Consider the following 15,011-nt stretch of genomic DNA (forward strand, 5'->3'; position numbering starts at 1 on the left):
CCAAGTCGCGCGTCTTCATCCCGCATGGCGTCCTCCTCCACGGCTGCTTGACGGCCTACCATGCCGACCCTCGATGGTCCCCTTTGTGCACCGTACGGACCGTTAGCCTACAAGACACGGATGAGCCATGTCTAGTATCGGGACTGGCCGTGAATGTTCAGTATAAAGGCATGGCTTTGGATTGCTGACTACACTCGGCAACATGCATGTGTAGTTCGTCTGCCTTCATGTGCTTTTAGATTGGATTGTTGTGATCTATGCTATTTTTTATCGACGGCAATTGCTGTTCTGCTGCACTGGTCCTATCGGATCTTTGCCTTACGACTTTTCGACTGTCTAATACAACAGGTTTTGTCCAGCTCTGGCGAGTGAGGGGCAATGACGGCGGCGTGCCTTCAGTTCGCTTCAGTGCTTGTAATCGTCGCTATGAAGTCTACGGATCTGGGTGTAATTTTTATTATTTCTCGTGTTCGTTGTACTGTCATGATTGAAGAAGAATAGATTGGAAGTTTTCTCGAAAAAATATAAATGTGGGATTTAATAAAACAAATTTCAGCACTTTATTTCATGTCGCATAATAATGCTACTTAGAGATTTATAATAAAAACAAAAATGATATTATGAAACAGTGGGATTACCTACGATGCAAAAACAAAAGGTTGAAGGGAGGAGAACCAACTTATAAGACACCTCCAAACTGATAAAAAATAAATTAAGAAAAGTTTAGTGGAGCCGTTAATGGCTGGAACCATGCAAAGCAAGTAGCCGGCCGGTCACTCCATTGTACCCGCAGGGTAGATCCTAAAGCGCTGGAGCACGTCCGCCCGGTTGGCTGCGGCGGCGGCGTACGCCTCGTTGAACTCCCGGAAGAGGAACGGTCTGAACTTGGCCTGCTCCCCCTCGGTCACCAGCGCCGGCGCGGGCTCGATGCGGCAGTCCATGTCCGGCAACATGATGGTCACCACCGACAACCTCGCCGCACTGGAGTTGGTCACTGCGCGGTGCTCTACGCTCTGAAGCAACCCGTTGGTCACGATCTGCACACACAACACAAACGAGGAATGAATGATCTCACCAACACGTACGTACACTAGATAAGTACCAAATTAGAGATCGATGAGGAATTCAAGATGGACCTCCATCAGGTGGCCGAAGTTGATGACGAAAGCGTTTGGGACGGGCTGCACGGCGATCCACCGGCCCTTGTGCTTGGCCTGGAGGCCGCTGACGTCTCCCTGCGACAGCACGGTCAGGAGTGGTCGGTCGCAGTGCGGCAGCAGGCCCAGCGTCAGGCTCGGGTCCGGGCACGGCGGGTACCAGTTCACGTTCATCAGCGTCCCGCCGCCGCTGAGCTCGCCGCGGAAGAAGCTCTCCTCCAGCCCGAGCCCCTCGGCGATGAGCCCGAGCAACGTGGCGGCCAGCGTCTGCACCGCTGTGGCGTACGCGGCCAGGCTGGGCACGAAGGCGGCTGGCTCGGCCGGCCAGTCCTGCGAGAACCTGTCGACGGGGAAGCACTGCAGCTGGAGGTAGTCGCGCCAGTACCGACCGCCGCCGCTACGGTCGAGGACGTAGGTGGTGCTGGTGTCGACGCGGAACGGTTTGGTGAGGTCGTCGGAGTAGTAGGGGAGCTTCTCCTCCGCCGGCATGGCGAAGAACTCCGCCGCCGCGGACCGAAACGCCCCGACCACCTCGTCGCCCACGCCATGGTTCACAACCTGTTTGCAGCACATCCATGGAGTACCGAGTCCAAAATCAATAGCTGAGTGGCGCGGATCGATAAACAAACAATTGCGGTGGTGCGTGCGTGCGTGCCTGGAAGAAGCCGAACTCTTTGCCGGCCTTGATGATCTCATTGACGACGAGGTGGCGACGGCGGCCGGCGGCGAGGTCGATGACAGGCAGGGTGACCGTGGGATCGACGAGCTCGTCGGGTTCGGGGCGCTTCTCCGGCGGCAGGACGTACTCGTACGGCACGGCGTGGTGCACCGGGGTGTTGGACAGCAGCCCCATCTTCTGGATGGATCAGATTTTTCAGACTAGCTAGTAGCGTAGCTACCTAGCTGCCAGAGCAACGTCAAACAAATGCTGTCTTCCCAACCGTGATGGTGGTACAAGCATAGAAATTTGAGGTCTTCCTCGTCACACCGGTCTCTCTCCCCACCCACAACTTTGTAGGCTCCTTCCACTCATACCAAGGCCACCTAGGCGCAAGGCCCGCACGAACTTGTTGGTGTTGAGGACCCCCACCCCCCACCCCACACACACCCATAGGCACGCGGCCCGGTGACAATGTCCTAATTAACCTTGCATTTTGCTTCGGTTGTCTTATCCGACCATAACCATAGGAAGACCCTCTCAAGCTTGTTGATGCTTTGAAGGGTGGTAGTTTGAATCACCAGCGGCGTGATGAAGTATATCACTTGGGAAGTCAGAACCGACTTGACAAGAGTGGCACGCCAAATGGTGGTGATGTTTTGGCCCTCATAGGTTGCCAATTTGCTCGCCATCTTATCCACAACAAATTGCAGGTCGATGAGCTTTAGCTTCCACACGGAGAGTGGGAGCCCCAAATATCGCAATGAAAATTAAGCCCTAATATTCGTGAGCCCCTGCGTGATGCAGCTCAAGTTGAGGTTGTCGCAGCGAATGGGAACCGTGGAGCTCTTATGGAAGTTAGTGCACAGACTGGTGACATCTTCAAAACCACACAAAATACTAGAGGCCGTGGCGTCTCAAGATCTCTGGATCTGGCACTCTTTCTTTGGCATGGCTGGATCACACAATGATATCAACGTGCTTCAGCGCTCGCCGGTGTTTGCTAGGCTTGCCGAAGGCAACAGCCCACCAGTGAACTTTACTGTCAATGGCCACACCTATGACAAAGGCTATTATCTGGGTGACGGTATTTATCCTTAGTGGACCACTATTGTCAAGACAATACCCAACCCTGTTGGAGAGAAAAGGAAAAGATTTGCCCAAGAGCAAGAGAGTGCTAGAAAGGATGTCGAGCGTGCCTTTGGTGTTTTGCAATCTCGATGGGGCATCGTTCGGTATCCTGCTAATACTTGGAGCACGCAGAAACTATGGGAGGTGATGACTGCTTGTGTGATCATGCACAACATGATCGTAGAAGACGAGCGCCCGGAACGTCTGTACGATCAAGGCTTTCAGTTTTAGGGTGAGAATGTTGTGCCTGAGCATGGAGTAGCGGCAACATTTGAGCAGTTCACTCAGTTTCATGAAGACATGCGTGATTGGGAAACTCACGTGCAACTGCAAAATGATTTGGTTGAGCATATGTGGACTCATGTTGGCAACCAATAGATGTATCTTTTTTATTCGTTTTGCAAAACTATGTGAAACATTTTTAATTTTATTTGGCCTGTAAACTATACTATTTATTTGGGCGGACTATTTTGTTTGTTAAATTTTTATTTCATCATATGTGAGAATGCAATGCAAAATTGGGCGGCCAGCCGGCCACGCCTGCACATATGAGTCGGCGCGTTGGACGCGCTGCCGACCCATATGAAAAACAAGGCGGATGCCGGGCGGGCGACCGATCCAAACGAACAAAAAGCGGACGAAATTGCCGTCCGTTTAAGTCGGCCGTTGGAGTTGCTCTTAGAATCTATTTAGTGTTGACACATCAAGGTCTGACGATTCCATATTATATGTAGTTATGCATCATGTCTTTAATTGGAAGGGCCCTACTAACAGAAAAGTTGAAGTGCAGCAATGCATGTGAGGTGAAACTTCAAGTGTGAAAAGGCAAGTCTTTGGTCTTGGCACACGCTGGGAAGTGGATTTGCGCGCCCAACGTGTATCTGCGCGCGTCAAATCAAAGTGGCCCACTGTGTTGTCAGCGCTGCAGGGTATTCCAGCGCCCATAGCAAGTACACAGAGCTGTATTTCAAACTGATTGGACATGCAGGGTAGGACCAGGTCTATAGATTCTGCTGTTGCTAGGTTCTTTACATGCATCCTCGCATCCTTGCCTTAGAGCATCTCTAGTCATTGGCTCTGAGGAGGCATAAAAATCGCCTCCTGGGATGAGCCGGCGCTGGGCTGATCGGGTGTCCAATCGTTGTCCCTAGCCGTCATGATTGGTTCAGTTTTCGGCTCACTTTCGGCGAATAAAAGGCCTCACATGGGCGGCAATTGGCCCATATTTGACGTGGTTCGCCGTGGCTCGGCGTTCAATTATGAACATAAACATTTTTTTATTACATAGTTCATCATAGAAAATCAAATAGTTTAACAAAATAGTACAACAACAAATAGTTCAATAAAAATTATATGATTTAACAAATAAAAACTCATATTTCATCACACGTCGAGTCCGGCGTCGCCCTTGACCCTCCAAAGGTGCTCCACCAGATCCTGCTGCAGTTGATGATGCACCTGTGGGTCTCGGATCTCCTGACGCATACGGAGGTAGGCAGTCCAGGTTGCCGGTAGCTGGTGATCAACTTCGGCTAGAGGACTCTGTCTGTAGTATGGTTCAGTGTCAAACACTGACTCTTCCTGCTCGCTCTCGATGATCATGTTGTGCAAGATGACACAGCAAGTCATGATCTTTCATATTTGATCTTTCGACCAGGTCTGAGCAGGATAGCGGATAACAGCAAATCGAGATTGAAGCACACCAAAAGCCCGCTCGATATCCTTCCTGCAAGCCTCTTGCACCTTGGCAAAGTGGGACCTCTTGCCTCCTGGCACAACGTTTGAGATAGTCTTCACAAATGTAGACCATCTCGGATAGATGCCATCGGCTAGGTAGTACCCCTTGTTATAGTGCCGCCCATTGACCTCAAGGTTCACCGGAGGAGAATGACCTTCAACAAGCTTGGCAAAGACAGGGGAGCACTGCAGCACGTTGATGTCATTGTGAGTTCCTGGCATACCAAAGAAGGAGTGCCAATGCAGAGGTTCTGTGTGGCCACCGCCTCAAGTACCACATTGCAACCGCCATTGGCGCCTTCATACATCCCCTGCCAAGCAAATGGGCAGTTCTTCCATTTCCAATGCATGCAGTCGATGCTTCCAACCATCCCAGGAAATCCTCTTGCTGCATTCTGTGCTAGGATCCGAGCAGTGTCTTCTGCATTGGGGGTTCGCAAGTATTGCGATCCAAACACCGCCACCACTGCCCGACAGAACTTGTAGAAACACTCAATGCTGGTGGACTCGGCCATGCGCCCATAGTCGTCGAGTGAATCACCGGGAGCTCCATATGCAAGCATCCTCATCGCTGTCGTGCACTTCTGGATCGAGGTGAATCCAAGTTTGCCGGTGCAATCTTTCTTGCACTTGAAGTAGCTGTCGAACTCCCAGATGAAATTCACAATCCCGAGGAAAAGCTTTTGGCTCATCCGATAGCGGTGCCGAAATGTTTTGCATGCAGTATAGGAAAAATTAATTGCAACATATTTGATCTATGCAATGGCCATCATTTATTAAAAAAATGCAATGGCCATCCGAGTAATTGGGAGAAGAGAGAGAGGAGGCATCCTGCGGCAAATTTTACAATTTTGACCTTGGGACAAAATCAATTCACGGAATGAACTGCCCGTAAAACTATTTCACAGCACTGACCCTTTTGTGTAGCGCCCTCCACGCAGGCGCCACACCCTACGGTGCAACGCCCAGCTCTGGGGCGTTGCACGCGTGTCCACCGTGGCAGCCCTTGGGCCCGCACCCAGTAGTGCAGCGCCTCCGAGCTAGGCGCCACACATGTAATGTGCAGCGCCCGGCCCGTAGGCGCTGCACTGTGACTTATCCAGCGGCTTGGCCCCCCCCCCCCCCCCCCCCCCCCCCCCCCCCCCCCCGCCCCCCGCCCCCTCTCCCACTCTCTCCCCCTCTCAAATCCTCTCCCAAAACTTGCAAATTTGAAGAATTTGTCCGTGGATTTCGAAGTCATACCCTCCCTCAAGGTAATCTTCTCCGATCCCCTTGTTTTGATCCAAGTAATGCTAGTTTGGGGAAACCCTAGTTTTGTTTGGATCTAGAGATTTGCATGGAGATGTGAGATCTTTGTTTGCCAATTTCCTATGATTAGGCTTTGTTAGTATGTTAGGGTTATTCTTATGGGTGTTCTTATGTTGGTGCTAGGGTTATGGTTAGGGTTAGGGTTATTATTAGGGTTATGGTTAGGGTTAGGGTTATGGTTAGGGTTAGGGTTGTTGTTTGATATATATATATATATATATATATATAAGGGTTTGTATTCCGTGTTAATCCTTAAATTAGTACTCATGGAAGCAATATTACGTTGTGTTGTTTGAATGCTTATAGGGATGGGAAGAACATGTGTGTTTGTTCATCATGGGGACAAAGACGCCTTCTTGAAAGGCAATATTGAACCGGATCCGGATGAGCTAGATATGGTGTTTGATAGTAGTCCTAGCTATGCGGAGCTCTTGCAACAAGTGAGGAAAGATTTGAATTGGATGGACCCTAGTGATATCGTTGAGTTGGAGGGAAGGCATAATGTAGGTTTTGGAATGCACATCCGTTGGAAGACAATGTGTATCAACTCGGAGCAACGTTGGGTTGCATACAAGGAAACAGTGGCCGATTCACTTGACAAGGCTCTTGAGTTATTTGCAACGAAGAAGGTTGATTCAAATTTGCATTTGGACTTGAACCGGAAACCCTCCCCTTTGGTTGCTAGTATCCCCCCACCCTTGAAGCGAGATGAAATTGTTGAACCCCTTTTGACCCAAGAAGTGAGGCCAACATTGAGCCCGTTTACAAACAACCAAGATGAAGCTTTGCAAGAGGACAATGATGAGTATGCAGACGATGACAATGAAGTTGATCTCCATGACAACAATGTGGGTGATCATGACAAATATCATTTGCAAGAGACAATGGACCATTCCATCCCTTTTTCCCGTGCATATGCATCGGATTCGGATGACGAAGGTCCCGATGAACAAGTTGATGAGGAGGGGTTCACGGTGAAGGAGGCCGAAGCTTTCGAGAAGGTATTCGGTCGGGATCACAAGACACCATTGTTCAAGGATGTTAGTCTCGCGGATGAAGCCATTGTGGATGGTGGCAAATCTATATCTCTTGGGGTTAGGCCAAGCTCTCACCGTGATTTGGGAGACGACAAGAACCGGATTGCTAAAGTGTGTAAGTTCGAAACCTTCTTGAAATTGAAGATGTGGCTCGACAACTACTCGGTTACGCATTATCGTCCACACAAGGTGGTGCATTCGGACGTCAATGTGCGCTACACGGTTGCATGTGCATGTGAAGATGAAATATGTCCGTGGATTGTGCGTGCAAGACCATGGAAAGGAGGTCCCGCTTGGCACGTACTGAGTTGTGTGCCAACTCACATGTGCTGAGGCAAAAGGGTGGATGGCAAGATTGTGTCCCAAGACCACAGACAACTCACGTCCGAGTTCATCACTTACAGGCTCTCCAACTCAATATCCACACATCCAACAATGAGCGTCCAACATGTCATTGACCTTGTGAAAGCCATCTTTCATTACAAGGTGAAGTACGGCAAGGCATGGAAGGCGAAGCAAGCCGCATTTAAGATGTTGTATGGTACTTGGGAGGAAGCATACGCCGGCTTGCATACCTCCACACGGGTACTTGCAAGAAACCATGTGAGATAGTTGTTGAATGCTACAGGGCAGTGCTCACGAAGCTGGACTCCTTTTCCAGCCCTAGCTTGCTCCACACTAAGCGCAAACTGTACGACATACTTTCTGTGATGCTTGGCCCAATCCTTAATCTTCCGCTGCCTTTTCCTATCCAACCTGCAAGTTAGAAACATAATATTAGTAGCATCGAAACCGCCGAGAAGCTGCTAAGTACTCAAGGTTAATTATATCTTACGCGTGTAGCAACTTATCCGTGTCCTCCCACTCCGGCGGATGTGCCTGGAACAAACCAAACTGACGGCGCACTCGATGTGGGAGGTGAAGCTCAACCGCCCAGTTGCATATGAGTGGGCATCGCATACGCTAGAGATCCCTATCCCTAGTGCACATCGGATTCAGCCTGAACTCTAAAGGGTTACCAAAACTATCTCCTGTTCCATATGGCTCCCATATCACCTGCAAAATGGGATAGAATGCAAAATTGATATCGAGTTGCAATAGAAGCATCATAATCACTTATGCCATGTCAATTCACCTGCTCAGGCGTGATCGCGTCAAGCTCGCTCTGGTACAACTTATACATGACCGAGGGATCATCTGTCGTCTCATTTATCACATCCCACTTGTAAGCCCAAGTGGGTAGCCGTAGTAGGTCGCCTTTGTCGTCCCAATCATCGTACTTCACCTTCTTCGGACGTCCAACCGGCAAACGCTCCCAGCTCCATATGGAAAGTGCGAGCAAACAACCACCAATACCTCCAGATGACCTATAGCAGGCTTCCTCCAACTGCACATAAAAGAGAACATGGTTCAATTAAGAGCAAGATCGCATTCATAATGTAGCAATGAAGTGAAAAAGAAACAACTTCATACCTGTCTATACAAGTAAGCCAGTGTCGCCGAACCCCAACTCCATTTGCTATCGAAGACCGTCAACGCCTTCAGCCACATCCATGGAGCATTCTTGCCTGTGCCATCAGCAAACATAGTCCTGGATATCACATACCACATGTAGACACGAGCATATGTCTTGACCGTGTCCTCATCAGCTTCCGGTGGGCAAGTACCAAAGTGCTCAGTAATCCACGTGAAAGTAGCACCGGCTGCGACTCTTTCCTTCTTGTTTTCTGCTGCTGGTTCCGGAGGCTCCGGAGGAACCATACCGATAAGGGCATGCATCTGCGCGCGCCACCCATCGGAATCGGTGCTCATACATAGAGGATTCCCATCGATAGGAAGACCGGTGATCATAGCAATATCCTGGAGCGTCACTGTCATCTCCCCGGTCCGTAGATGGAAACTATGTGTCTCCGGCCGCCAATGATCAATAAGCGCGGTGAGTGCTGGAGCATTGTTGGGTGGCGTCGACCGTCTGACCATATGAATGAAAGGGAGAAGTCCTGTCTCCCTTACATACGGTGTGTATCGCTCATCATAGAGCATCCACCCAAGGGTGACCCCATGAGAACGAAGCTTCAAAGGTGCAAGCTCCTACAAACAAACAATTCATAACATTACATATGGGGCATTTGTGTTTGAAATAAATATGAAATTCATAAAACATGCCATTTTCATTATTACCTGCTGCTCCACCGCCATAGCGTACGACCGGTGTTGTTTGTCCCAGTGATCATCGAGAAGCCAAACCATCCTAACAATTTTGAAAGAAAGCTTTCTTGTCAACACGATTATCTTTTGAATACAAATAAACTAAAGTACGCCTACTAGATGCAACCGTACCAATCTATGTATCCAACCATATCAAATCAAACAAAACTAATAAACTAGGATTTCACAAATAACTAGGCCTACTTCATACAAATAAATTTTCCATAAACTATGCCTACTTCATACAAATAACTCTTCCATAAACTAAACTAGGGTTCCACAAATCAAACAAACAAGGGTTGTAATACATGCAAAGTTCTAATACATGCAAGATTCAAATCTAATCTAATCAAACAAGGATTCCCCAAATCTTCAAAATATCATATTTTCTATGGATAGAAAGAAGGGGATCGGAGGAGAGTACCTTCTAGGATGGATTGGTGAAGAAATGCACGGACCAAATCGTCGGATCTGAAGGAGGAAGCCGCCGGCGTGCCTGTTCTGTAACTGCTGGAACGAATGGGTGGGGTGGGGGGAGGGGGAGGGGGCGGCTGGCATCTAAGTCACAGTGCAGCGCCTACCGGCCGGGCGCTGCACATTACATGTGTGGCGCCTAGCTCGGAGGCGCTGCACTACTGGGTGCGGGCCCAAGGGCTGCCACGGTGGACACGCGTGCAACGCCCCAGAGCTGGGCGTTGCACCGTAGGGTGTGGCGCCTGCGTGGCGGGCGCTACACAAAAGGGTAAGTGCTGTGAAATAGTTTTACGGGCAGTTCATTCCGTGAATTGATTTTGTCCTAAGGTCAAAATTGTCAAATTTACCGCATCCTGCTGGTGCGTAGGTACGATTTGACTGTATTCCAAACGTATGCCCTGAGGAAAATGCGAGGAGGGATAACTGCATGGGACCAAGTGGGCCACGGTCGCTCCCATCGCATCTACAGGTCACGCCGACAGCAGCGATTGGCGCTACGCGCGCAATGCATTAGGATTCGCCTCATTCGCTGCGGTCACTTGTGCTGCAAAGCTGACGCGCCTACTGCTGCCTACACAGTACTATGCAGTGCAAGACTGAGACAAGTATGCAGTGCAAGACCCTTGATGTAATTAATTTTTCCACAACAACAGGAGGTAACCTTCATAACAAAAAGAGATAAAATAAAGCACAGAACATTTGCGTTGTTCCATTTTATTTGGCTTAAGTGGCTTTGCAAGGGCTAAAAATATGACTGACTGGCTTCACAGGAATATTTGGCTTAACTGACTTTGTAACCACTAGCTCAGAATGTAAAACACAAACTAGAATATGGGTGGCGATTATTGAGATATGCATCATCTAGCTAGCTCGCGCTTGAGGGTTAACTCACTGGGTCTTGGCACATGTGGTCTGGCAAGTGTGAAAAGGTAAGACTTTGGTCTTGCAGCAGAACCACATGTGCTGCAAAGCTGAGGCACCATGTCTCATACAGCAGCCTACACTACACATGTGGGGTACTCCTCCGTGTGTGTCACGGGTGCCAAACACTGCTCTTACTGACACAACCATCCAATGCAAGACCACACACACCAGATGTAATAAAGCCAATTCCACCGCGCGACCCCAAATGGAAGTCCGTTTTGTCCGGATTCTGTCCGTTTGAGTAGGGATTTGAGGTCGTGTCCGGTCGTGTCCTGGGATGCGGTGGCCGTGCGCCCAGCGCGCGGCCGCATCCCGACTGCATCCCGTCCATGTATTATTTCTTTGCAAGTCCTTAACTTTATTTCATCATTCATTTTTGGTACATGAAAAATACATCATCACATTTTGACTAGTAAAGTAAGACCAAAGAAAACAAGAACCACAAGAATACATTTTATAAGATACCCAACTTCCATAACTGCTCCCTTGAGTTGGGTTAGGGCCTTCTCGATGCACTCATTGTTGATCTGTGGAGGAGGAGGCTCGATCTGGCATCCTCCTTTCTTCTTCAAGCGAGAAGTCGATGTTGCTTCCTCCTCACACCTAGTCTCGTGTCTAGCCTCTAATCTAGCAACAAGTGCACTTGTCTCATTTACAGCCTCTATGCTACCTAAAAGTGCACGAACATGTACTAAATTTCGCTCTATCAATATATCGATGTACTCTTCTTCCCAATACCAAAACTTGCATTCATTCTACACAACAAAATTTGAAGTTAGCACAACTAGTCAAATCTAGAGCACAAACCGAAGCTAAAAAAGCGCATACCCCATCGTTTAAGCACTTGATGAACACCTATCCGGGATGTTCCGGCGTTGTAGACACGCGGCGCACGACCATCCTTGGGCAGTGGTCGCACTTAATGAGTGGCAACGGTGCGGCGGCGAGCTTTTGGGCAAGCACCGAGCTCGGCCGACCGCCATTCGTGTATCTGCCGGCGGACCACCGGCGATGCAGATCCGAGCGGTTAGAGGAGGAGCCACTGCCTGCATGTGGCCTTGCGGCCCTGCCAGGGCCTTCCGGCGAGGTGGCCGGCCAGTCCATGGCGCGGCCCGGCCTCCCACAGCCGGACGAGCTCAAGACCGACCGGATCCGCCCCAAAATCGGCCGGCGGGTGCGCAAACCAGGTGGCCGTGGTTGGGTAGCTCGGCGGCGCCGAGGGGAAGGGGTTGGGCGAGCTCGCGTCCGAACTGCACGGCTGCAATGGCAGCGGTGGCGGCGGCGAGGGGAAGAGTGGAGGGGGTGCGACCGGAGGGAGGGAGGGGGCGGATAGAAAAAGACCTGCGTTGTGCCACCGACGAGCGGGCCGGGGAAGGACACGCGCAGACGACCTGCGCGTCCGCGTGATGTCCGTTTCACCCCAAAAGCGGCGCAAACTTGGGCCGCGGATGGGTCGAAAGCGGACACAAAGCGGACAAAAGTCCATTTACGGTCGCGCACTGGGCCGTCTCGTTTGTCCCTTTTACTCCAAACGGACGGGGCCGGACAGGATAGGGTCGCGCGGTGTAGTTGGCCTAAAAATCTTTCAACCCACCCACATTTTAATCCAACAGCATTTGTGTTATTCCGCCTTACCGGAGATGCATAATGTTTCATTATATTTAGCTTAAGTGGCAAGTTGGCAAGCACTGAATACACAGGCTGGACGGCTTCACAGACCAGTACGTAGAGATGTCTTCATGATGGCAGTACAGTATTTTGTGCTAGACTAGAACAAAAGCCAAAATAATTTCCATGAAATGTAAAAGATCTTGGCGGAGGCCATCCCTTTATGAAAGTCAAAATTATCTTGGATGTCCCCCATTTGCTGCCAGATCATTTACAAACTGGACCAAGATATGTTATCACAGAATGCACGTTGGATTCAAAAGATTAATTAGGACAAGCTTAAGAGATCTACTGAAATATATGAAAGCATCATTTAGTCGCACAATTAACTAAACTGGATCAACTGAAAAGTGGATTCAATATAAAAAGTCATGCTTAACCCAGAATTGTTATAATTATGGTGGTGTATTTCATCAACAATGTGCTCAATACAACTTGCAAATGAACCAATCACTCTGTTTGCCATATGATCCAAAGTGGAAGAGATGATTTTCTTTCAGAACAGAGCACTAACATGCTTGACAAACAAAACGATGCAGAAGGCATTAATAAATAAGAATACTAGTCAGAAATAATAAGCACCTAGTTGCGTTATATAAATTCCTAAAAAATGAAATTAGAAAAACGACCAGTTTAATTGCTGAAAAGTAATCAGAAGAACAGAAATGAAGATCGGTGCAAACAAGTTCTATTTCCATTGAAGCCAAAAAAGAATGGTCTCAGATATGCAGCACTACAACATTGGCAGTTAAAGATTGCTGAATGTAGAGAAAACTGAAAGAAACATTTATGTATATTTATTTCTAAGCATAAAAGGCAAACACAAACCAGTATCCAGCACCCATCATATATGTCATGACAGAGTAACCAGCACAGCCTTTTATGGACGTTTGAAGCATTGGCAGGCCATCTTCATGAGGATGGAACTTTTATATGTAACATATAACACTGTGATGCTCTGAAAAAATCTGACAGCAAGCAAAAAAATAATGAATGTAAATTTCTGTAGAAGCAAATCTACTCAAGAAATAAAACAGTGTGGATTGAATATAAAAAGGTATGATTCCACCCAGAATAATTATAGTTATGGTGGCGTTTGTCAGCAACAGCGTGATCCACACAACTTTCAAACAATATTAGCATTCCTGCTAGATGGCAACCAACCGCTACATTTGATGAAAAGGGGAAAAGATGATTTTTTCAGAACAGGGCACTAATATGCTTGACAAACAACATGATGCAGAAGGTGTTAATTCATACAAATTTTGATCAAAAATAGTAAAGCCTAGTTGCACTATATAACCCTTACAAAATGGAACAGAAGAATATAATCACTTTGATTGCTGGAGGAAGAAGAAAAAAAATAAAGTGGGGCGCACAAATAAGTTCACTTTCCTCTGAAACAAAAAAGAATGGTCTCAGAGATGAAACTAAGAGGTAGGGCAAGTCACTGGTGAGAGAGAGAGAGAGAGAGAGAGAGAGGGGGGGGAGGGGGTACAGAAGGGACCTACTAACAGACAAGTTGAAGTACACAAGTTAACTGGTGCTGGCATGAGGCACATGCAACCCATTTATTAACATGCCCTGTCACATCACATCATTGTGTACAAGGCTACTGACGCCGACACTAGTGGAGCAGGGGTGCCAACAATGCCCACACTGTGCTAAACATTCGGACCATCTTTGAACCCACCCAGTGCCCACACATGCCCACTGCATTACACAAAACATAATCGACCAAGCATACAGTGGTCCTGATTTAGAACAATGGTTGTCTACAGCATGCAGCCACATAAAATGTTTGAAGATTTCAATCAAGGCCCTTGATGTAATTAATCTTGAACCCCACCCAGATTTAGAACACTGCATTCCCATCATGACCAAAACATAACCGACTGAGCCAATGCTTAAGCAGACAATTGCCCTGAGTAACAGCAATGATTGGCTGCAGCATGCAGCCACATAAAATGCATCATGTTTTATTTTATTTAGCCTAAGTGGCAAAGAAGGAAGGATTAAAAATGATTTACGGTAATCACCAGGCTAGAAGAAAAGACGAGATAATTTACAGTAAATGCAAACAGGCTAGAATGTTCCCCCATTTGCAGTCTTGACGTGATGGATTTTAAGGCACTCATGAATACAAATGACTCTTGAGGCACAAAACCAGGAAGGACACGTGTAGCTGCTAATGGTGAACGAACTGGCTGAAACGAATTTTCAGAATAAGTCAATTAAAGCAACTAAGAAAAGTTAATCCATATATATGATCCATGTTTTTCTAGCATTGAAGAACAGTAAACATTGAGCAGGTTAATGATGTAACAAGTTTTACCTCATCGAAGTTAGTATGCTCAACGGAAACTCCTGACAACAACACGAGCTTTCCTTAGACCTTTCATAATAGAGCCAGCATAAATTGACCACTAAGTTCTGTCTACTGTCTAGTGTGATGAACTCTAACACAGTTTGAAATCCATTTTCATCTCCATCCTCCCTAGCAGCCAGCTGTTAACAGAAACAATAGTACATGATGAGAGTTTACATATCAAAAAGGGTAGAACCAATTGTATGTGTCCAAAAAGGAAGAAACATGCTTTCATAATTTTCATATTGAGATGATAAAATGTCACGCGGTCTAGATTGTTTCTTAGTCATGAGAAGTTTTTTTAAGAAGGCAAAAGAGAAGCCCACAAGTTCAAATAGTAA

General features: G+C 47.8%; 1 protein-coding gene across 1 annotated transcript; it reads right to left on the reverse strand.

Moving 5' to 3' along the window:
* Positions 1-541: 541 nt before the first annotated feature.
* Positions 542-2,154, reverse strand: LOC125521867 (2'-deoxymugineic-acid 2'-dioxygenase-like). Its single transcript, XM_048687233.1, has 3 exons — positions 1,813-2,154; positions 1,137-1,715; positions 542-1,037 (listed from the first exon to the last, which is right to left on the reverse strand). Exons 1-3 carry the CDS (start codon positions 2,008-2,010, stop codon positions 774-776), a joined length of 1,041 nt encoding a protein of 346 aa, XP_048543190.1. The 5' UTR covers positions 2,011-2,154; the 3' UTR covers positions 542-773.
* Between the last annotated feature and the right edge of the window lie 12,857 nt (positions 2,155-15,011).

This window comes from Triticum urartu, chromosome 1, assembly GCF_003073215.2.
Source record: "Triticum urartu cultivar G1812 chromosome 1, Tu2.1, whole genome shotgun sequence".
Lineage (NCBI taxonomy): Eukaryota > Viridiplantae > Streptophyta > Magnoliopsida > Poales > Poaceae > Triticum > Triticum urartu.

What these genes read in the sequence shown, in the direction of transcription:
- LOC125521867 (XM_048687233.1), bottom strand. Translation starts at nt 2,010, where the DNA reads ATGGGGCTGCTGTCCAACACCCCGGTGCACCACGCCGTGCCGTACGAG. An exon ending in AAGAGTTCGGCTTCTTCCAG is followed by an intron (nt 1,716 to 1,812) that starts GCACGCACGCAC and finishes TGCTGCAAACAG; the next exon opens with GTTGTGAACCATGGCGTGGG. An exon ending in ACTTCGGCCACCTGATGGAG is followed by an intron (nt 1,038 to 1,136) that starts GTCCATCTTGAA and finishes TTGTGTGTGCAG; the next exon opens with ATCGTGACCAACGGGTTGCT.